This window comes from Parasteatoda tepidariorum, chromosome 5 (assembly GCF_043381705.1).
Source record: "Parasteatoda tepidariorum isolate YZ-2023 chromosome 5, CAS_Ptep_4.0, whole genome shotgun sequence".
In the NCBI taxonomy this organism is placed as follows: Eukaryota; Metazoa; Arthropoda; class Arachnida; order Araneae; family Theridiidae; genus Parasteatoda; species Parasteatoda tepidariorum.
In genome coordinates, this window is record NC_092208.1 from 68,074,716 (window position 1) to 68,096,933 (window position 22,218).

At 27.2% G+C, this 22,218-nt stretch overlaps 2 protein-coding genes across 3 annotated transcripts in view; one reads left to right on the plus strand and one right to left on the minus strand.

The window, feature by feature from the left end:
* LOC107454583 (unhealthy ribosome biogenesis protein 2 homolog) overlaps positions 1-13,555 on the minus strand; it is a 37,486-nt gene extending 23,931 nt beyond the window's left edge. The window contains exons 1-10 of one of the 2 annotated variants that reach the window (XM_016071823.3): positions 13,376-13,555; positions 10,061-10,205; positions 8,701-8,815; positions 7,847-7,975; positions 5,786-5,926; positions 4,952-5,073; positions 3,966-4,089; positions 3,711-3,793; positions 2,867-2,972; positions 1,547-1,825 (exon numbers count right to left, since the gene is read on the minus strand). In XM_016071823.3, the coding sequence (XP_015927309.2) occupies positions 1,547-1,825; positions 2,867-2,972; positions 3,711-3,793; positions 3,966-4,089; positions 4,952-5,073; positions 5,786-5,926; positions 7,847-7,975; positions 8,701-8,815; positions 10,061-10,205; positions 13,376-13,391 (1,260 nt within the window). In that variant the 5' untranslated portion in view covers positions 13,392-13,555. Of the gene's footprint in view, positions 1-1,546; positions 1,826-2,866; positions 2,973-3,710; positions 3,794-3,965; positions 4,090-4,951; positions 5,074-5,785; positions 5,927-7,846; positions 7,976-8,700; positions 8,816-10,060; positions 10,206-12,849 lie in introns of both variants that reach the window. The other variant, XM_071180571.1, reaches the window with a different exon arrangement.
* Positions 13,556-13,800: 245 nt separating this feature from the next.
* The window catches only part of LOC107454578 (zinc phosphodiesterase ELAC protein 2), a 33,835-nt gene continuing 25,417 nt past the window's right edge, over positions 13,801-22,218 (plus strand). The window contains exons 1-3 of the mRNA XM_021144697.3: positions 13,801-14,341; positions 19,396-19,452; positions 20,016-20,086. Coding sequence (XP_021000356.3) covers positions 14,097-14,341; positions 19,396-19,452; positions 20,016-20,086 — 373 coding nt within the window. The 5' untranslated portion in view covers positions 13,801-14,096. The remainder of the gene's footprint in view (positions 14,342-19,395; positions 19,453-20,015; positions 20,087-22,218) is intronic.

Sequence of the window (22,218 nt, forward strand, 5' to 3'; positions counted from 1 at the left end):
GAAATCCATGTTGCTTAAATCAGGAGAGCGTGATGGCCAGTTAACCAATCCACCTTCTGAACGACGACACTTAGAGGCGACAATGACACTTAGTTTCTGATTAAGAGGTTTCGATGCAACTCTGAATCTTTGTGATGTCCTCTAACTTCCCTTAAAATTTGTCATCATCCAGGGATACCCTATATATGTACTGCCTTTTGTGAGGATTTAGTCCACAAAAAGGCAGTACCATATATAGAACTAATAAGATTTTTTTAATAAAATTTTTTTGACAAATATTTCTGAACAAATATAAATTTTCTTCAGAAAATATGAAGCCCATATCTTAATATGATCTACTACTTAAATTTTAACAAAATTTAAGAATTTAAATTTTTTTATTGTTAATATTGCACAATGTAGGTATCAATGCATAGCGTAATGTATATATCAAGAAACTACTTTAAAAAATAAGGAAATTATTTTACTAAACATAAGGAAATTATTTTACTTATTAAGGATATTTTTTATAGGGACGATAAAACAATAAAAAAGAGGTTTATAAATGCTTTACAATATGACATTTAATTTTAAAACAATTTGATTATACTCAGAAATAAAAAGTTTGACTACTAAATACAACCACCCTGCACTAATTTTAAAATTAATGACACTAAAGATCTTATTACGAGGCGCATCCTGAAAGTAAGTACACTTTCAAGATCATATTTATTGGCAACGAGTACTGCAATGTTTCAGCTATTTTACAACATAGCCACCACCAGAATTGAGACACTTGTTGCATCGTGGAATCAACTTCTGTATCCATCTGTCGTAGAACTCTGCCCCCTGTGAATGGAACCAGCGTGTGACAGAAGTTCTCAGCTCTTCATCGTTGCCAAAACGCTCATCGGAGGACAGGAATTTCTTGAGGTGCAAGAAAACATGAAAATCACTGAGAGCAACATTTGGGCTGTAGGGTGGATGATCAAACAACTCCCAGCCAAATTTTGTCAAAACAGCAGCAGTGTGTCATGCCGTATGCGGACAATCATTCTTTATCAAGGAGGAGCGCAACACCTGCAGTAAACATTCCACGACTCTTGTTTTGAATGGAACGTCACAATTTCGGCAGTGTTTCAGAGTAACAGCAGACGTCTGTCACACACTGGTTCCATTCACAGGGGGCAGAGTTCTACAACAGAGGGTTACAAAAGTTGATCCCACAATACGACAAGTGTCTCAATTCTGGTGGTGGCTATGTTGGAAAATAGCTTAAACATTGCTGTACTTGTTGCCAATAAATATGATCCTGCAAGTGTGAGTTCTTTTTTTTTTAAAAAATTCAGAAAACTTACTTTCTGGATGAGCTTCGTAATTTATTTCTAAATGAAATTGCATACTAAATTTTGAATAATTAATCCTCATACTCAATGCTCTTGATTTTATAATACACAATAATCATTATTATTAGTCAAAGTAAAACAGAAATATTTTTGATTTCATTAAAACTAGAGATATTAGTCACATGACAAAAAATAACAATAATAATAATAGAACAACTTACTATATCTATGTCAAGGAGACATAATTTAACAAAATCAGTCAGATTTTTCTCCACTAAAGAAACAGACAATTTAGTAAGGCTTCGGAAGCATTTTAGCCAATATAACAAATTTTCCGTGGGTTTCATATCCAACAGGCCAGCCAATATACCTTCAAGCCAATCAGATGGCTTCAAGTAGCCTTCTGGAACTACTGAAAGCAAGAAGTATTCTGGATGTTGTTCACAGGCTTCGAGAAGGCTACTTAAGGGTAAAAACATGGAACTATCAGAACGATTAACCTAAAAAACAGATAATAATTAATTTATAAGTTTTTATCCAGATTAAACTATTCATACTTAAAAATGGAAAAAAATAGAGTAATGCAACTTTTTTTTTCTTTGCAAATGTATTAATTTAAATTCGCATAACAATTTTGTCAAGAAAATAGCTACATTTAAGAATAACTATTATAAAAATGATCAACCAGAAAAATAAAATGTTTTATTAGTTGTTATATTTTATCCTGATTATTGCCCTTTTTTCATCGAGAATTGTGATTAGTTGTATTATAAATAATACTTACAGGCAAAATTTTTAAAAAAATTATATATACTACAATTTATGAGCACTCATTATAAAAATGATTAAACTACAGAGGGCTAATTTCTTTTATTAAAGGTCTTTTGCAGTGAAAAATGAAAAGGCCACATTACAAATGGATTAAACAAAAATGTATTTCAACTAAAACAATTTCAAATTTAATATATAAAATAATAATTATAATAAATAGGCTAAATGTTGAATACCTGAAGCCCCCAAAATACCGTTGTTTTTTAGAAAAATCAACGAAAGAAAAACAGAAAATAGAAATGTACTTCTAGCTGCATTTTGCTTAGGAAACTAGATTTATTATCATCAATTCTTAAAAGTTGCAAAGTTTACTAACAGATGGTGTTTCATGCTAAATTAGACAATAAAACAATACTTTTGAAAAAGCCTTTGTTTGAATAACAAAGTGACTCAGTCTGAGGACAAAATTTGCAGACACTAGTGCAAGCATTTTAGTTGTAACAATCTGTCATGTAGCAGAAAATATTGTTTAATAGTTTTACTAGTCAGCAACACCATCTGATATAGCTAATTTTCAAAGTTGGTAACAATAAATGACTTGTTTCCTATGCAAAATTTACTAAAAAAATATATCTCCTTCTATTTTTCCTTTATTGATTTTTTCAGATCATAGGCTTTCGGTATACTCATTAATATATACTTATATTATGCAATAATGCATTTTTAAAATGTAGCACATGTAAAGTATAATTGAATTTGTCAATAATTACTTTCAAAATATTATTGCAGCAGGAATCAGTAGATATCATCAGAGGAATATCAAAGCCACAAGCAGCACAAAGAAGGGCTAAAATTGATAAAGGGTCCAGGTCTGATCTAAAAATGGAATATATGTAACAGTTTAAAGGTCATTTAGGCAGCTATAAAAGTAAAAATATTTAAATTACGCAACGATAAATAAATACAGTTAATTCGTGAGACCGCTGGTAAGAAAATCAAAACTATCAGATTACCAAGATAGTATCTTTATCCAATGTACTACAGTAAACAGTAAAAAAAGTCAATACAAGAAAGTTCACTAAAAGTAAAAAGATGAAAACAATTGCATTTCTGAGTTGTATGGAGAAGGAAATTATCATTAATAACGTTATTAAGTTAAAGCATGAAATTTCAGTTATGGTTCAGTCTTTTTATTTTATTGTAATAACTTGTTATTAATTTCTCCAGCACCTTTGTGTTTACATCTTTTCTGTGTTTGGACACCAAAGAAGAGACTTCATTATAGTACTAAAATGAACATATGTCCCTTCATGCAACAACATTTGTGCTCTTTTCACAGCGTTTAAGCTTTATTCACGTATAGTTCAAAATTAAACTTAAAAATAATTTTACTGTTAAAAAGCAAAATTTTCTATCTTATTAATGCAAAATTTAAAATTTTCTTTCTTATTAATGCAAAATAATAACAATGTTTTTAAGGATACTCTTATAAAAACAAATTATATGCTTAATCAAGAAATAAAAGTTTAAAACATTAAACATGCCTTTAACTTGGAAAATGATATAAAGATACAATACACAGTAGATCAAATAAAACAACAATCGTTTACAAACCTATTCTGATTTAAGGTACAGGACATCATTTCTTTAATTAAAGCTGAAGCTACAACACATCCGGAAATATTTCCGTATATTTTCTGAAATTAATAGATTAAAATATATATGTCAGTATTTAATGAAACCATAATAAATTTAAAAACAAATAAAATATGAGGTAAATATTAACAAGAAAATATTGACATAAAAATAATACAAAAGAAAGGGCATAGAACATTTAAAATTGAAGATCAAACAAGAAATAATAAATACCTGTTTCTTAAATAGTTTTTGCAAATTATCAAAAAAAGCCAAGATATGGACATTTGGTTCTTTTGGGGCATCTTCAGAATCAGCTTCTGGTGTTAACAGACTTTTAAATGACCCAGTCTTTGAACTATTTAATAAAAATCATGTATTTGAGTAATATAATACTTAGAAACTAATACTTTGAATAATAAAATTCTTAGACTATAGACAATTCATTAAACATTTTTTAATAAAGTAATCATTGCATAACTTTTTAGTATTTTAGTTGATATTTTATAAAAAAATATATACACTTACATCATAACATTAATTTAAATAACTAAATAACATAAATTTTTAAAAATAGGCTTTGATGAAATTTCTATTTCCTTAAATTTTATTAAAGCATAAAATTTGTATTAATAACAACAGCGAATTAGTTATTTAAAACTATACCATTATTTACAAAACTCATAAATTACAGTTTTATGCAGAATTAAGATTTTGTATTTGTTATTTAAAGAAGCACATATTTGGTAACATTCAGGAAAAATCTAAATTTTTGCCATAAATATTTATGGGTATTGTGAATTGAATTTATTGTTTTTCTTTCCAACATAGATAATATGTGATATATCTGGTTGAACTATTTTGATATCATAATCCCTATGAGTTTATAACTAATTATTAAAATAACACCTTACACTTATCCAATTAAAAAAATTTTCTAAAAATAAAATTGAAAATTACAAAACTCTAGACATCTGAGTGAAATTTTAGAAAAGGTGCCTTAAAATTGATTCCCAATACCTTATATTAATTACAATAATAAAACCTAAATATTACATTTATATTACCTATAATACCGAAATATTACACCTAAATATTAATATTTCCCATTTAAAGTTAGCATTTGAAAAAAAAATTAAAAGTATATAGCCCATTAAATTTTATATTAAAATAACATATTTGAATGAAAAAACAGAAAAAAAAATCTTTTTTGAGCTTACTTGAAAACTATTCCAGTCAGGTTTTTAACAATATCATAGCTAAGTGGACAATAATCAACATGACATGTGGCAAAATACACAAATGTAGATATGACTTTAATATTATCAATATATGCTGGCAACTGTCAAGAAATTACAACACAAGTTAGATATATTAGAGACAAAACACAAATAACAAATTTTTTAATAATTTTTAAAAGAAACAATGGGTATTAAGAGAAAACCTAAGGTACTATGGTGATAGCTATCATGATTTTCTACGTATCAAAATAATCAAGATGAATTGTCAAATTTTTGGACAATACAAAATTTTAAATGTAAAGAGATCCAACTATTTTTAAACCATTTTCTAATAAAAAGCTATATATTTGAATAAAATATTTACTAGAAAATACTATAAATTAATACTAGTAATTTTATCGACGAAAGAACGGACCCTAGTCATAGATCTATTCTCCAGAATATTCTTTCCTGAAATATTCCCCATGGTATAACATTCCATTTTAGATAATTGTAAAAAGTTCAAGACAAAAGATATTGAAAATAAAAAGGGCAAAGAAATAAAGGCAAAATAAATGAAAAAGAACATAAAAATATTAATACAATGCCAGATATTTTAATGTGCCGATATGTGATACTGAGAAAAAAAAACTCTTACTTAAATCTAATGCTAATTAGGTGCAAATAAAACTTAAATTAAATAACAAGTGGTAAATATTTTTGAAGCAGGTTTTAAATTTCCATATATTTTAATATTCAAAATATAGATTTAAAAATTCACACATGTTATGAATATATTAAAATTAATATCTTAAAACCATAAATTTGACTTACCTTTGATTCATTTGAAGCATTGGGTAAACTGTTTAATGTCTCTAAAATTATATAGATGAGAGATTTTGACTCTTTTATAAACGTTGAATTTTCTTTGTAATATTCGCAACATGCGTCTAAGGTCACAAAAAGAAGAGAAAGCTAAAAGAAACAAACTTTAATTGTTTTATGTACCTTTAGATACTTTTTCAAACTATTAAAATTATTTATTTCATGTAGACGAAAAATTACAATTAAAGAGATATTTGTGGGTTTTTTTTTCTTTTAAAATTAAGCAATTTGCAAATCAAATTGTTACACCAGAATTAAAGAACATTCAAGGATACATGGTCAACATTAAGTAACCTGAGCAAAATATTTAAAAAGTGCTAACAAAAATCAGATTAAATACACGCTAATGAATTTTTTTTACCATCTATTAAGTAAATGACACTTGTAGAAAATACTTCTGCAAAAAAAATTTAGGTTTTGCACTGTAAATTTGAAAAAAAAGTTCCTAAAGTTTTTTAATATTGAAATTCAATCTCAGTTTACACCAAACAATTGAATTTGAAAATTGTTATAGATTTTTGATTAATTAAATAATAATGATAATTAATAGTTATTAATTAGTACTAAGTAGGTGATATTAATAGTTATTAATTAATATTGATATTATTTAATGCTAAAAAATATTATTAAATATTTATTAAATTATTTATTAACTAATTGATTTTTAAAGTTGTTTTCAGATAAAATTGCATTTTCAAATACAATGTATGTGACATATTTTTAAAGTAATATATTGAGGTACAAAAAATTCTAACTAAACTACTATATTTTTGAGCTCAATAAACTATAGATTAATATAGATTAACCTAAATATAGATTAATATGGCAATTTTATTTAAGACCTAGCTCGGTTCTTTCTCTTGCTTCTGCTCAGGCATACTGAGCTTAGCATATATAAAATTGCATCAAGTGACTTTGATAAGTGTCTATATTTTTTTCAAAAATATTTTTCACTCTTTAATATTTTAAAATCCTAATCTTAAGATTTCCAACATAAACTAAAATAAAAAAAGAAATTATTTAGAAAATTTTAAAGACAAAACATTTCTTTAAACATATTTTTTGTTGCACGAGAGAGACCTTAAACTGTTCAAGGCCCTGAGCCAGCAGATGTTGACATCAATCTTCCAGTGGCTGCACTAAGAGAGGGACGGAGATGATTTAGAGTTGCGGTTTTATTCCTCTGTGCACATAATGATAAATACTGTTCGTTGACGCTTGTTGTAGCATTTGGCTGTCCTTGGCTGAAACTTCTGGGTGCCGAAATTGTAGTCCAAGACTGTGAAGCACAGAAGGAGTCCCATTTAGCCACCTGGCCACTTCTATCAGACTTAGTACTGCCTCAAGTCTTCCAATAGATCTCCATCAAAGCTCTTTAGACAAATGATGCCAAGAGGTTATTGTTACAAATTGGCTATCTCACATTTCTTATCTCCGAAACACAGTGAAATTTGCAAGCTTGCAATTAAACACACAATTTTATGCTCATAGCAGATGATGCTATTCTAGTGCAGTGCCAATATTTAGTGTATTTCAATTTTATTTAGCAACTCTTAATTGAAAACATGTTCAAATTTCATTGGGATAAGCTTATTTTTGGGGGAGTTATCACTATTTTTGTAATTTTTACTTAATTTATGATAACTAGCATAAATATTTAGCTAAGCTAAGATTATAAAACTTGAAAGGAAATTTCTATATAAAAGATAAAAAATACATTATTAAGAAGTTTTATTTTTTGCTTACTTATGCGAAAGGTCAATAATAAATGCATTGATAAAATTTTCAAATAATTAAGTTTTACAAAGCATGCATTATGTCAAATTTCAATAAAGTAATTAATAATGAACAGTTCACAAAAAATATAAAACAATAATTCTGTTTAAAATCATATTTTAACAAACAAGGGAAAATAAATCAAAATTCTAATTAACAATTTCTCAATTAAATCTTTTAATAGGTCAATCATTAAATTTTGAAACAAAAACCAATTAAATAATATATAATTACCAAAGTATTACTGTCGAAAACCAGAGCGCCATAGATAGATGCCAACTTCAAAAATATTGTAATACAGTTGAAAATGAGATCCAGCAGTTCATATTGATTATTAAAATTTTTTATTTCTTCAATAAAAACCTAAAAAATACATTAAAAAAAATTTTGAGTGAAAAATTTTATAATTGCTATAAAAATTTATTTTTCTTAATTCTTCTGAAAAATATTACATTTTAATTAAATATCAATAATAAGTTAAAAATAAATAAATATAATCGGCAAAGTTAGATTATATAGAAGAACGTGTGCATGTCCTGTACAGATACACTCATGGCATTACTATCTACTATTGAAATAATAATTGTACATAATCTAATTACGTAATTCAATAAACTAACTAGTTTTGGAGGAAAGAACAGCATTTATAGTTTGTCTACGGTAAGAATTCCCCCCACCACCACAAAGCCTGAGGCCGTCTGCTGCTATGGAAACAAGAATAGCACATTTCAGAGAGGGTAGCTCCTTTTCACTCTAAGGCTAACACAGATGACCGAAGAAAAATATTTTCTTTTTCGCGCTGACTTGAGTCGAAACCTGTCCTAAACAATTACCCCACACCCCTACTTGAAGTAGTTATACCTCGTTACCATCACCGTCACGGATCCAGGCAATAGCTAAAGAGAGTTCTTACTTTACACAAGCTACATAGTAATTCAATTACATTGTATTTAAACTTGAATTTGAGTTTTTCCATTGTACAACAAATTGATTTAGGAAAAACTAAAAAAATACATCAACACAGGATTAAATAAGTGTAAACATTAAATAGGAATAACTAAAACTTAATTGGTAGTCATAATACTTGCCTTAATATATCTACTTTTTAAGCATGCAGCTTGATCATCTGTTGTCACTTGTAGGTTTGTTAAAACTTTATGCAAGACTCGCCATAGAGAAAAAATATCAGATGATGATCCACAGCTAAGAAAATATTTTCACTCATAAAAAATGCATATAGATTATTAAAATTATTAATTTCTGAAAAACTCCTTATGGCATCATTTCAAAAGGAATATATAACATTTCTTATAGTTAAATCAAAGTATTTTATTATAAAAATGGACCGTTCACAAAATATTTGAACTTTAAAATGGATTTTTACAATATTTTTTATCTTAAAATTGGATGATAAAAGTTTTTTCTTAAAAAAAAAAAAAAAAAAAAATTGGTAAATGGCATTAGTAAATCATAATTTTAAAACCACAACTCCTTGAAAGACATAATTTTTATATTTTTTATATAAATAAGGTTTTGGTTTATTCTACACTAATTTTGAATGCAGAAAACACAGGTAAAATTTTCCCAAATTCACAAAACATGACCTGTTACATAATTTAGAGAACACACCACTGGTTTGTGTAATTCAACATAAAATCACAAAAATAGGACCCTATTTTCAAACAAATTATATGCATATATTTTCCCCACTTTCACTAAAAAAAAAAAAAATTTTAAAAATTAATAAATAGTCTAGAATGACCCCAGCCAAACTTCGTGTAAAAGTTCAATATATTGTATGCGAAAAAGTATTATCTAATGAATATATATTGAATATTTTATTTATATACTTCACTTCTTTTAAAAAGGAACAAACCATTTTAACAATAACAATAATGAGATTTTTTTCAAATTTTTTTTTCTTTCTAAAGTTACTAACAATTCATTCAAAAGTTTCAATTTTCATTCATTAGTTCAACAGTTCATTCATTATGTTCAAATAATGAATGCAGATAAAAGATTGTAATATTTCAAAACAACACTTTGGAACATTTGACATAAAAGTGCTCTTTGTTCATTCTATTCTTTTTATAGTAGTGTTAACAAAGATTTATTTTAAACTAAAACCATTGTTTTGTTGTTAGATTATACAGTTAATCTTACAAAATTTAGTGCAGAGCATGAAGATATTAATTTTAAAATGGGCACAAAAAAATAACCAAATAATTTAGACATGAAAAAGTAAATTAAAAAAAAAACAGCGACAATCATAATTTATTATCTGCATATAATTCTATACATACTACATTACTTTGAATATTGATAAATATTTTGAGTTTTGTTTTGAATGATGGCCATTTTTTAAAAAAAAGCAATTCTAAAATGTCACCGAAAAGAAAGTTCACTGCATTTTTGCCCAGTTAATGGAAAAGTACCTTATTTACTTACCTTTTATTTGTAATGCAATTAATCAGCCAATCAATAATTTTTTCAAATACAACACTGGAATTGCATTTATTGGAATTGCAAAGTTGAATAATGATATCAAGTTTTTTGTCATTTTCATATGATCCATCTAATACGGCTTGCAATGCTATTGAATACAAAAAATATAAGTAACACAATAACGTTAATAAGAACAAAAACAAATTATTTAGATATCCTTGAATTGGCTGCTGAGCCAAACAACATACAATTAACAGTTTCAAATGCAAAATTATGGCTTAATTAAGCAAAGAAAAAAAATGTAGCTATGCAAAATATCTATATATAAAAAATGCAAGGTTTTTGAAATGTAAGGATAATTACTGTTGTTTTTAATCTTAATATTGCTGTCCATTATTAAATGCTTAACTATTACTTAGAAAATTCTTCTTAAAGTTCATAATAAAACACACCTGTTCATAAATGTAAGAATAAACAAACATGATAGGTATGTATAGGTAAATATAATAGGTATGAGAAAAAATTAAAATTATAAAATTTGCTTTTGAAAACCATTTGTAAAATAGGCAGATATTCGTATCAGTTCCTAAAACAAATTGCTCAACAAGATTAGGTGACAACTGTATATTGAGTGGCATGCTAGAAATTACAGAATTTTTTTTTTAAATAAAATAATTAAATAAACTAGATAGGTATAATTTGTAGTGAATTCTAGACAAATCACAATATATATTTTAATTTATAACAAATTACAAAAACCGGACGTTGCTACTTTGGTGAATGTAGTTGTTGCGAAAAGGAATAATGATACTTATCTATTTCTCTGATATAAGTACTTATAGTTATTTAATTAATTATAGCCAGACTACAGTGTTTTCATCATAGAAAAAAAATGGGTGAGAATTTCTCACCTTTTCTCAAAAACAGGGTGAGATTTCATAAACTTAAGTGAGACTTCTAAAACAGGGGTGATTGTGAGCCCAAGTCAAAATTCCGGAAAATTTCCCGAGTTTAAAAAAAAAATTTCAATTGAAAAAAATTTAAACTAGGTTTTTCTAGGAGAAGTAATTAAAATTTACAAATATGTCTTACTTTCTTGAGTTTATGATTATAACTATTTACTGATAAAAAATGTATCTGGCTCTCCCTTACAAACAAAATAAATTGTGTTTTTAAGTTCCACTTTTGAAAATTTGATTTCCGGAAACTTGTGCGATCAATGATTTTTTGAAACGTCTGGACCTTCGATCTCCGGAAACTTCCGAATCACTGTTAGCGAAAAATCCGGAAATCCGGATTTTTTCCGGAGCACAATCAGCCCTGCTAAAAACTAAAAAAACACAAAAACTCTTGGAAAAAAAAATAATTTCTTTAATTATAATACATTTTTAACATCTTTTATTTTTTAAAGCATTGAATATTTTTGGTGCATCATCATAGAAGACTTTGCCTTTACAAGGTATTTGTCCATCTTACATTAGCACATAAAAAATATGAGCGTCTTACATGAAGAAACCTAACCTACAGTAAACATGTGGTTGCAGAGAAATGTGTTCTGAAAGGGGTTCTGTGGTTGTGTTCTGTAGTTCGAAAAGATTTTGAACAATACTGGTGAATAGGGAAGTTAGATAACGGGGCAGATGTTGAAAATAATGAAAGATCCAGGAAGAAAAGTGAAACGGATTTTATTCTAAATGGCGTAATTCTAAGCTTTTTTTCGAAAATTCGAGAATTTTGATGCGAGAAAATAAAAAAATATGCGAGATTCTCGCGCTGTAGTGAAAACACTGGACTACTAATTTCAAGGAGCAAGGTTTGAGTAAGAAGAACAGCTTGTCAGAAGTCACAAGTTTGAAAAAAAAAAAAAATTGAAGATTGAAAAAGACTTGAAAGAGGGAAAACTAATTCAGAAGGGGAAGTTTAAGTTTGTAAGCTGTGAAAAAAAGGGTGTTTTTTCCTTTATTTTCAAGTTTATTTTAAACATTTAAGAATAATTTAAAGATAAATTTACATATTGATTGTTAGTGTATTTATTACGTATTCTTTCACCCTCATTATGCAAGTATTCTTGACTGGATATTGACATACATAAGACAGATCCAGATTAGATATTTATACATGAATATATGGAGCGAATACAACTGAGTTATGTTGTGGAGTGTAAAATACTCGTGTGGATTATGCTTTATTTTTAAAAAGTTATGTGATGCTTAATTTAAATCATATTTTTTTCTTGCTTAATAAAAGTTCTTTGCAAGTTCAAAGATGAGTTTTCAATTATGCTGGCTTAGAATTTTCTGTTACGTACTCAACTATTCCAGCAATTATTTTTATTTTTCAAATATTCAAATAAAATAAAAATTACGGCTTTTTATTGGCGAGATTTTAAGCTGTGTCAGCAAAATGGGCAAGATAACTCCAAGCACAAGAAAGTACCTGAACAGGATTGATATGAGGAAATTAACAACATCAATTCAACCTGGGGAAAGATTTTTGTATTTAAGTTGCCAAATTTAGGCTGCCTACCAGACAGTGCAAAATTATTTCTTAAAATTTTTGTAGGAATAAAAACCCTTAGTCGGTGTAGATAGACAGATTACAATATAGAAACTTTCCTAAGCTGCGAATTGGGTCTTGCTGCTTCTTATGAAAACGAAAATAACTGATTCATATTAAAGTGGAATTTAAGTATGAAAAAAAGTTCATTACAATCAGAGAAACAACACAATCAGATTTGTCACAATAAATGCAAAATTAATAATGCTTATTTTTAAAAAAGCTATTTTATATACCATTTTAATAAACTCTAAGCACAAGAACTAAGCAGCAATAGCGAGGATCAGTTACCAATATGAGAATATGCTGAAGTAAGATGACATATTATAATATATTGCATAATACTTAAATTATGTTATACGTTATTTGATTTGCTGCGATTTGGAAGGAATTTTCAGGTGGGTCGAGGTCAACCAATCCATAAATAAGGGTTAAAAAGTCATTACAATATGAAACATTGGTATGATTCTACGAAATATGAATGATCAGAATTCATTAAATATCGTAATAGTCTGCTAAATAAGGGAAGATTATAGCATAGGATAATAAGGAAGGATATTATTAGAAACATCAGTATAATTTCGTAGAACTGTACATTCATTTTAATTATTAACTCAAAGTAAGGATTTGAAATGAAAAATGAAGGGTACTGTAACGCCGTTTCAATTTAATAAATAAAATACAGCTCGAATATTAATTTTCAATATCAATTCAAACGAATTGAAATTGATAAATCCAAATTTTGTTCTTCAATCTAATTACCTCGTGCTGTAGTCATGTTGGATATTGCTGCTTCTGTTTGTTGACAAAATTCAGCACTTTGAAATGTCCAACCCGTTTGAGCGATTTCAACGGGATGTACGGATTAAGTGCTGAAATCGCGTATTCGAACGAGTTAAGGTTTAGTATTACGAACGAAACCCGTTCAAATTTCATCGACTCAATACACCTTATAATTATTTCGAACATTGCTGTTTCGCTATTTGGAAGCTTATTTAAGTTGTCAATATCCTTCTTTTTTATATTGAATAAAATTTGTACTTTTTCATAAATGCTCACGTAAAATGTAATTATTTAACAATCATTAATTACATACTCTTCTAAAATATTTTATTAATATAATTTCATTTAAATTTTTGTCTTTAAAGATTAAAGCTAAAAGTAAAAATAATTTGTTAGCATAAGTTGCTAAAATTGGTTCCGAAGCTATGTTTGTTTATTTACAAAATTGACCGTGTTGCTTTGTGTTGTGCTGAGTTCATTTCAGAAAAAAATTGCGCTAAATCGTGAAAATGTTGAAATTTTACAATCTCTTTTTGGATCCACTTGAGCACAGTTTTTTATACGTTCAAATACATATTTGAAAATAAAATTTGATGCCATTTGTTTTTTAAAATTATGCTTACATTATCGTGAAATATAAAAAAAATTGTGTCTAAATTTTGGCACACTTTGAAATAAGTTACTTGTTGGGAAGATAATTATGTCATTTCTCTTTAAAAATGGACATTATCATGCTCTTTTAAAAATTTGTATACCTCCAAACTTCAGAACTGAAAAATGTGCTTTTAGGTTATCTTCCTTTAGGTTTGTTTTGAATCCTTTCAGAAAAAGAAAAAATTATAAAACGGATGATCTTAATAAAACTTCTAGGGTGTGTGTAACAATATTAGGGAATGGTGCTTTTGGACAACCTCGTTGCATTGGTCTCTTTGCTAATGATAAAGTGTAAGAATTCATTTTTTTATTGCACATTCTTTTTTTTTTTCTATTAATTTCACATTCTTTTAATTTGATGTTAAACCAAAGATATGACGCATTTAATAATTGAACACTTTTGTATGTGTGTTACAAACTTTATTTTGTTTCACTTTAAGTCTAGAAATATTAGTATAATTAAGATTTCTGTATTGGTGTATATGTCAAAATAAATACCAAGCATGCGATTTCTGGTTAATGTACTCCGAGTAACTAATGAAGAAACAACCTAAAAGGTGACCAACTTTAAGTTAAATTCATGGCAGATGGAGTTTATATTTATAAATATTTGTTAATTTTTGAAAGTTTAATCTCCTTTTGACTTCTTTATGACTGCAGTTAGCATGAACAGATGCCAACACAGAAACTAACCTATTGTTAAAATAAATGTATAAATTAATATGGTTGCAGCCAACAGTACCCTAACTCTTCTGATCTCACCGATCTTGAACTTTACTCCCTAAAGAAATCCCAGCTTCTCAGGGACTGGCTGATTTCCCCCACACACCATTAGTACAAAGCTTAGAGGAGAGATTTGCATCGAGAGAACCAGTCCCCCTTCCCTTGTTGCAAAGAACATTGTCACGTGATTCCGGGACGATTTTCTCTCCAGTAAGCCCTATCCCCAGTCTTTTACTATAGAGGTGGATTGCAGAGCTTTGTTTTGAACAATAAAATTCAATGAAAATGGTTGAATACTGCTGTACATGTGGATGTGAAGAAAAATTTATAAAAGGAGGACTATTTACATTTAACAAATGAGATTTTTATTCTTTTATAGTCACTTTTAAACATTTATTTACAATTTGTATGTTAGCACGTTAGGTTATAGAATGAATTAAATTGGTTTGTAACTAGCAAAATAGCTATTATTTTTTAATATCCTTGTTTAAATTTAAAAAATTACAATGTAGTTAACATTTGTAAGTATTTTCATTACAATTAAATTTCATATTGCTACGAACATTCTGATATTTTTACTGCTTTTTTGATGAAGCACATGCACTGTTTTTGGCTTATTTTTTCACTCCAATATTTTGCAAAGAAATCGCTTTTTATTTTTGCTCTGTAACTTGTATTGATGCGTTAGAATAACTTTTTTTTAAATAATTTCAAGCGAATTTAATTATATAGTATAATTGTACAAACTTAAAAATATATAAAAGTACATTTTATGTTATACATAATTTTTTTGATCAAAAATAAAATTTTATTTAAAGCAAATTTATAAGCCAAAGAATACTTTGTTTTTATTATTCAGAAAATTATTTTATTATAAAGGAAAAATTGTTTGGATATTCAAATTTATTTAGGAAATTTTATATTAATATCAGGGTTGGCAAGGTTTAGGACAGAATGGATTAATCCACGGTTTAAACGCTGGTTTAAACCGTCCTGTCCAAAACTGTCTTAAATTGTCCAAAACCCTTTTACTCAAATTATGTCACAATTTTATCTGAACAATATTTAAGAAATAAATAAACATAGAACTAATAACATATTGATAATTAAATCTACTACAGAATATTTGTTTTTAAAAGTATAATGTTTTATTAATATTGTTTGACTCTTCAAGTTAAGCATTAAACAAAGGAAGATTAATCAGTAATCAAGTTCAATTGGTCCTCTCATTCAATAGTACATAACTGAAGTTGGACCTTGCCATACAGGTTAAGCCAGTGGTCCCCAACCTTTTTGTACCTAAGAGCAAATACCGGAATATTGGTCGAATGGTGGGCACCATTTATTTTTTCAAGATAAATTTATAGTTGGTAGACATAGGTAATAATACACACTGCATANAAAAAAATATTGTGAAAAATAAAAGGTTAATTTTTAAACAAATTTAGTATTTTTTTAAAAAAAATTATTATTTTTTAATATTGCATTATTTATCCTTGTGCAAAAATATCATTTATCAGTATTAAAAGCATATTTATATTTAAAGGATTAGGTATTCACTTTTGTTGTTCAATGAATTATGGAGGTTCAAAAATTATAAACCTTTTCCTATTATATTATATTATTTTCTTTTAATAAGTTAAAGTAAATTGTATATAAAATATCAAATTTTTATTGATACATGTAATTATTATGTGTACAATGGCTACACCTATAAAATTTAAACTTTTACCAAAGTTCAAGGTTTTGGACAGTTTTACCCAGTTTAGGACAGTTTTACCCAGTTTAAGACAGTTTTACCCAGTTTAAGACAGTAAAACCTACGTGTCCTGTCCAAAACCAGTTAAGGACGTCCAAAACCACAACCCTGATTTATATATATTACTGTATATTTATTATTCAGGAAAATATTAACTAGATTATTGTAGGTTCTATTATTAATAATAAGTCCTATTATTAATGAATTATTATAAGTTGTCAAAGGTGTGGCTATTTTTTATTATTATATGTATTTTATTTTGATTTCAGAAAATAAAAAGGGAATAATTCTCTTCTTGATTATCAAAAAAAAAATTTTATTTATAAAATTTTAATTAAGTCGAGAACTATCAATGTTTCAAACAACAAGTAGATATGTTCTTAAAAGGTATTTAGTAATTCTTTTTTTAAATAAAGAGACAAATAACAAATCCTAAATTTGTTAGTTTAGTTATACTTTTATCATCTTGTGTTAACTTTCTGAAATTTTAATTTCATACATTGGTTAAAATAAATAAATAAATTATTATTGCATGACAGACAAACTAGGAGCACAAATTGTGGAGCATTTAGCAGTATTAATATTTATTTTAAAAATAAAACAAAATATTTTGTTTTTATCAGAAAAATTATAAATTATGAACAATACTAAAACCATTAAAAAGTTATGCAATTGTCCTGTTAAATTTTTTTATTATTATGCGTAATCTCAATAAAAAAAAATTTATGCATTGATAAAATTAATTATAATCGTGTAATTTATAACTTCAGTTCAATTCGGTTTGTATTATCGATTCAAAAAATCATTATTTTTATTTCATTGTTTGATAAAATCATATAATAATATTATTAGCTTTTTATGATTAAGCAATTAAAAGTAAATAATTAAATGTAGCGCACATATTATAATGTATTTTGATTTGAAAACTTATCTTTTACAATCACAAATGAAGTTGGGAAAGCATTCAAAATATTAAAAAAAAGGGAGAGAAAAATCTTCAGGTACTCTTAAAAATATTCATATACGATGCGACCGCCAGCTATGAATTTTTCGCCAAAAAGGTAACCCCCATCTTTGGACAAATTTTCAGAGCCCAAACAATAGACTGGCTATCTCTACCCTAATATCTCCACTAAGGTACAAAGCAAATAAGCCTGGAGTTTATGTGACTGTTCCCTTTGAAAGGAGAGTCTGCACAACTCTCTCCCGCCTAGCTACCGGCCATCTAAAAGGTTTACTATTTTCTGAGGGTACTAAAACCTACCCCCTCTGCCCTAAGTGCCATCTACACCGGGCTTCTGCCAATCATATCCTGGACTGTCTTGGTCTTCTCTGGGAAGACATCTAATCTACTCCTCATTTGGTCTTCGATTTCATTCTGGTCAATGGGTTCATAGATCTGGTCTGACTTTGTCAGGCCAGATGGGGATAAGCAACAACAACATAAATTAAAAAATATGTATGTTTACTGTTAAGAATTAGAAACTTTATGTTTCTCAGTTTTAAAATAGAATCCTAATTTCATACAACATTTTGTTCTGTTTGTAAATTATTATTTCCATTTATTTTGAAATGATATTTTTGTTTTAAGCAAAAGCTTTAATTAGGGGAAAAACTTATTAAGGATAGTTATCACTTTCCTTCAAAATATTTTATGCAAAATTTTAACTTAGCAAATAATTTAAAATTTAATAAAAGTTGTAATTGAGCTTATTTAAGGGAAGATTCGTGTATTGGTAACTGTGCCAAAATAATCACTAAGTTTTGCTGACTTCCTGGAATGTGCTTACTTAAAAAAATATATAATGAATCATAAAGGAGGATCTACTCAAAGGACTTATAACCATTATTTATAACCACCCCAAGTGAGTTTTCCTTTTTAATATCTGCTAGCTTAAAATTTTTTTGATCTCTTGGCAATTGTAGTTGGCAAGCACAGGTATGAATATGGAAATATCCTTTAATTTAAATTTAAGCTTTAAAAATACAAATCTCTCTTTATTTTCAGATTTCTAAAAACATAAATAATTATGTGTTATTTTTTGATACTTTAATTGTTTATTAACTTGAGTGAATAGAGTACCCCTTTCCTAAAAGACAATGTAAGCATAATTAAGTTTGAATGAATTATTGTGTTTATATTTTGCTAGTTATAAAGCTAAAATGTTTATTTAGGTTCCTTTTAATTCATGTTCTATTTTTTTTTTTAAGTTCGTTTAGAAATTGCAGTGCTTTTTTTTTCTTCCCAATACCCACCTGGAGAATGACCTAGATCATACAGGTATCTGAAGGGCAGATTTGTTGGCCACTCTTTCAGGGGCACCATATTAGGTGGGCCAACAGTAAGGACAGATAGTACAGAGAATGAAAGAACATTCCTCCCTTTCCCGGGATTCAAACCCAGAACCTTTCTGATGCAAGGGCAATTCCCTAACCCCTACACAGGCCGGTCGGCAATTGCAGTGCTATTTATTATTATTTGGTGTGTAACTTAATGTACTGTATAAATATGGATGAGCAGAGTAATAAGCAAGTTAGCTGAAATAGTTATTGATAAACCTTTAGTTCAAGTAAATGTTGGACTACCATTTTTTTAAAAAATTCTTTTATAATAAACTCACTCATTTTAAGGATTCTTATATGATAAATTCACATATTTTATGGATTCTTTTATAATAAATTCACTTGTTTTATATGGATTCTTATATGATAAATTCATTTATAAAAGGAATTCTTTTATGATAAATTCACTTATTTCAAGAATTCTTGTATGATAAGTTCACTTATTTAGATTTTACTGATTTTAAATAATTTTAGATACGACGTTAAATTTGTCTTAAATTTCATACCTTTTTCTTTATAGCTTCTTATTCAATTGTGGCGAAGGTATTAGCAGACTTTTACGAGAATATTATTTTGAGTGAGTTACTGCTTTTATAACGCTTATTCTAATTGTATTATACTCTGTTATTTATATTGGCCTTCCTTACTTTTTTGACTAAATGAGAAGTCGGAAATTTTGACTTTTTTATTTTGTATCTATCATTGAAATTGGAATAATTATAATAAAAAAATGGTGGAAAAACATATTACATTGCATTTTAATAAATATAAAGTCAGCCTGAAACATCTGAAATTTATTTTTAAAACATATAAATGCTTTAAAATAATTTTTTTTATATAAAAGTTTTTAAATAGATTTTTGATCAAATTCAGAATTATTAGAAGCTATGGTTGGGTATTTTATTTTAATTTCGGTATTACTAACACCGAAATTAACTAAATGACCAAACAGTATCTGATTTCGAAAACTTAGGAAGGTATAAGTAGACTTTTTAATTCAACATATTTTCAAACTAAACAATTTTCTATTAATTCTAAAATTATTTTTTCTCTAACATATATGTACTTGTGTTGTTAATTATTTTAATAGCTCATTTTTCATATCTTTAATGGTATTTATAAGATTATTTTTAATTTCAGATCTGGTTTCAGTCAACTTAGAAATGTTTTTATCACCCATAATGACTGGTGCAACTTAAGTGGTATTGGTGGTATGTTACATATTGCTTTTTTTTTCCCTCGCATAAATTTATGCTATTTTTTTATAGATTTATTGTTTGCAAAATAACAAATTAGTTGGAGAGGTGAAGTAAATGCAAAGAGAGATTTTTCATTGGCTCATAATAGGGTATTGTACTGAGGTATTGTAAGCAGATGTGTGGCGTAACTACCACTACAAATATTAAATAACAAATCACTAGTATATAAGACATGTTAACTTTAATACATCTAGAGCATGGGTTGCCAAACTTTTTTCATCATCGACCCCTATATAATTTTTCGAAATCTCCANTTTGCCGACCTCTGATCTAGAGGTACCTTTTGGTACATGAAAGTTGATTTAGTCTAAGATTATATTCCTACAATGGTGACCCGTGGATGTGATATGAACTCGCTAACATGATGAATGGTACACATTAAACAGTTGATTTGCTTAATATAAAAACTGCTCAAAGAAGAAAAAAAAAGAGAGAGATCTGGTGAAGTAAATAAAGTCTCTCAGTAATAAACAATACAGAAAAAAAATGAGCGAAATGCTATAAACAAAAGTGAAGGAAAAATAAATAAAAAATGAGCGAAATGCTATAAACAAAAATAAGAAAAAATAATGAGCAAAATGCTATAAAAAAATATGAAGAAAAAAAATGACCGAAATGCTATAAGCAAAACAAAAAAAATGAACAAAAAAATATATAATGAGCAAAAAATTGATATAAATAAATAAATAGCGTGAATCAACTAGTGGTATTCATTCATCGAATTCTATCACAGATAAAATTCGGGAAGGGGAGTAATGTGGCATAACTACCACTACAAATATTAAATAACAAATCACTAGCATATAAGACATGTTAACTTGAATCCATCTAGAGGTACCTTTTGGTAGATGAAAGTTGACATAGTCGATAAATTTAATCCCCACAGATGTATGTTTGAGTAGCTGAATTTGATAATTAAAAATAAACTTCAAGTTTGCTAGTAATAAAACTTATTTTAAATTTATTATTTAAAGTATCAAATTACATTATTGATTGTGTGAATAGATGGTTATTTTCTTGTCTATCTTGCTTAAGTGATGTAAGGAAAATATTTATTGTGCATATTATTTTTCTCTTTATTATATTTCATATGTAACAGAGTGATGAGAAGAAAATTTAAAAACTTTAAATCATTTACCTTTTCATTATGTTTCTTATGTTGCCAAGTAATATGAAGGGGAAAAAAATTAAAGGATGCTTACTTCTGCTGATTGTCTATAATTTTTATAGATTTAAATTCTGAATAAGGAGTGCTTTGTGATCTATGTAAAAGTTCACTTTTCTAAATTTCTTTATGACCTTGTATTTTCTTTTCCTTCAAAGTACAAATGCCTCCCTATTATAAATTAACTTTTTGATGATTTTTTCTATTTTAATGTATGGTCAAACTATTTGTTATTACTGACAGTGATTTACTAATGTTGATTATTTATACTATTAGGTTCTACTGCAAATGCATGTAACCATATTCCATGGAGGATGTACGAATTTTATTTATTTATTTTCATTATTATTTTTAAAAGCGTAATTGAATGTTCGAATAATTTAAACTATTAGTGTTTTCTTTTTTGGATGTAAGGAAATTTTCATATTTGTAAAAACTTTCTATCAAATTCTATTTCTCTTATTATTTAGGTGTTACCTTTAAAAACTGAACTACTTTAATATCATAGTATAACCTAAAAATACGAACTGCCGGAGTTTTAAATTTTAGAATTTTCTAGATTTCATATGTCTCATTTAGAGAAATAGAGATGTCAAAGTTATGAGACTAAAATTAAATAAAAATATGTTTGATTGCATCATAAATTTAGTTAGTTTGTCGATAATTTTTTCTGCAGTAATTATTTAAATTTTTTCTAAAACCTTGATGTTTTTAATAGTACAATTATATTACAACATCACATTTAAGTAATCCTATTTTGACGCTCTTGATTCAAGACAATTTCATTGCAAATCCATGTAATTTTGTCGACTGTTTTTCCTGCAATTATTGTGATAAATTTCCTTGTGGTTTTTAATATTTTGATGTATTTGATACTAAAGTTATTTTTGAGACTTTTTTTATTGAATTTCATGTTGAA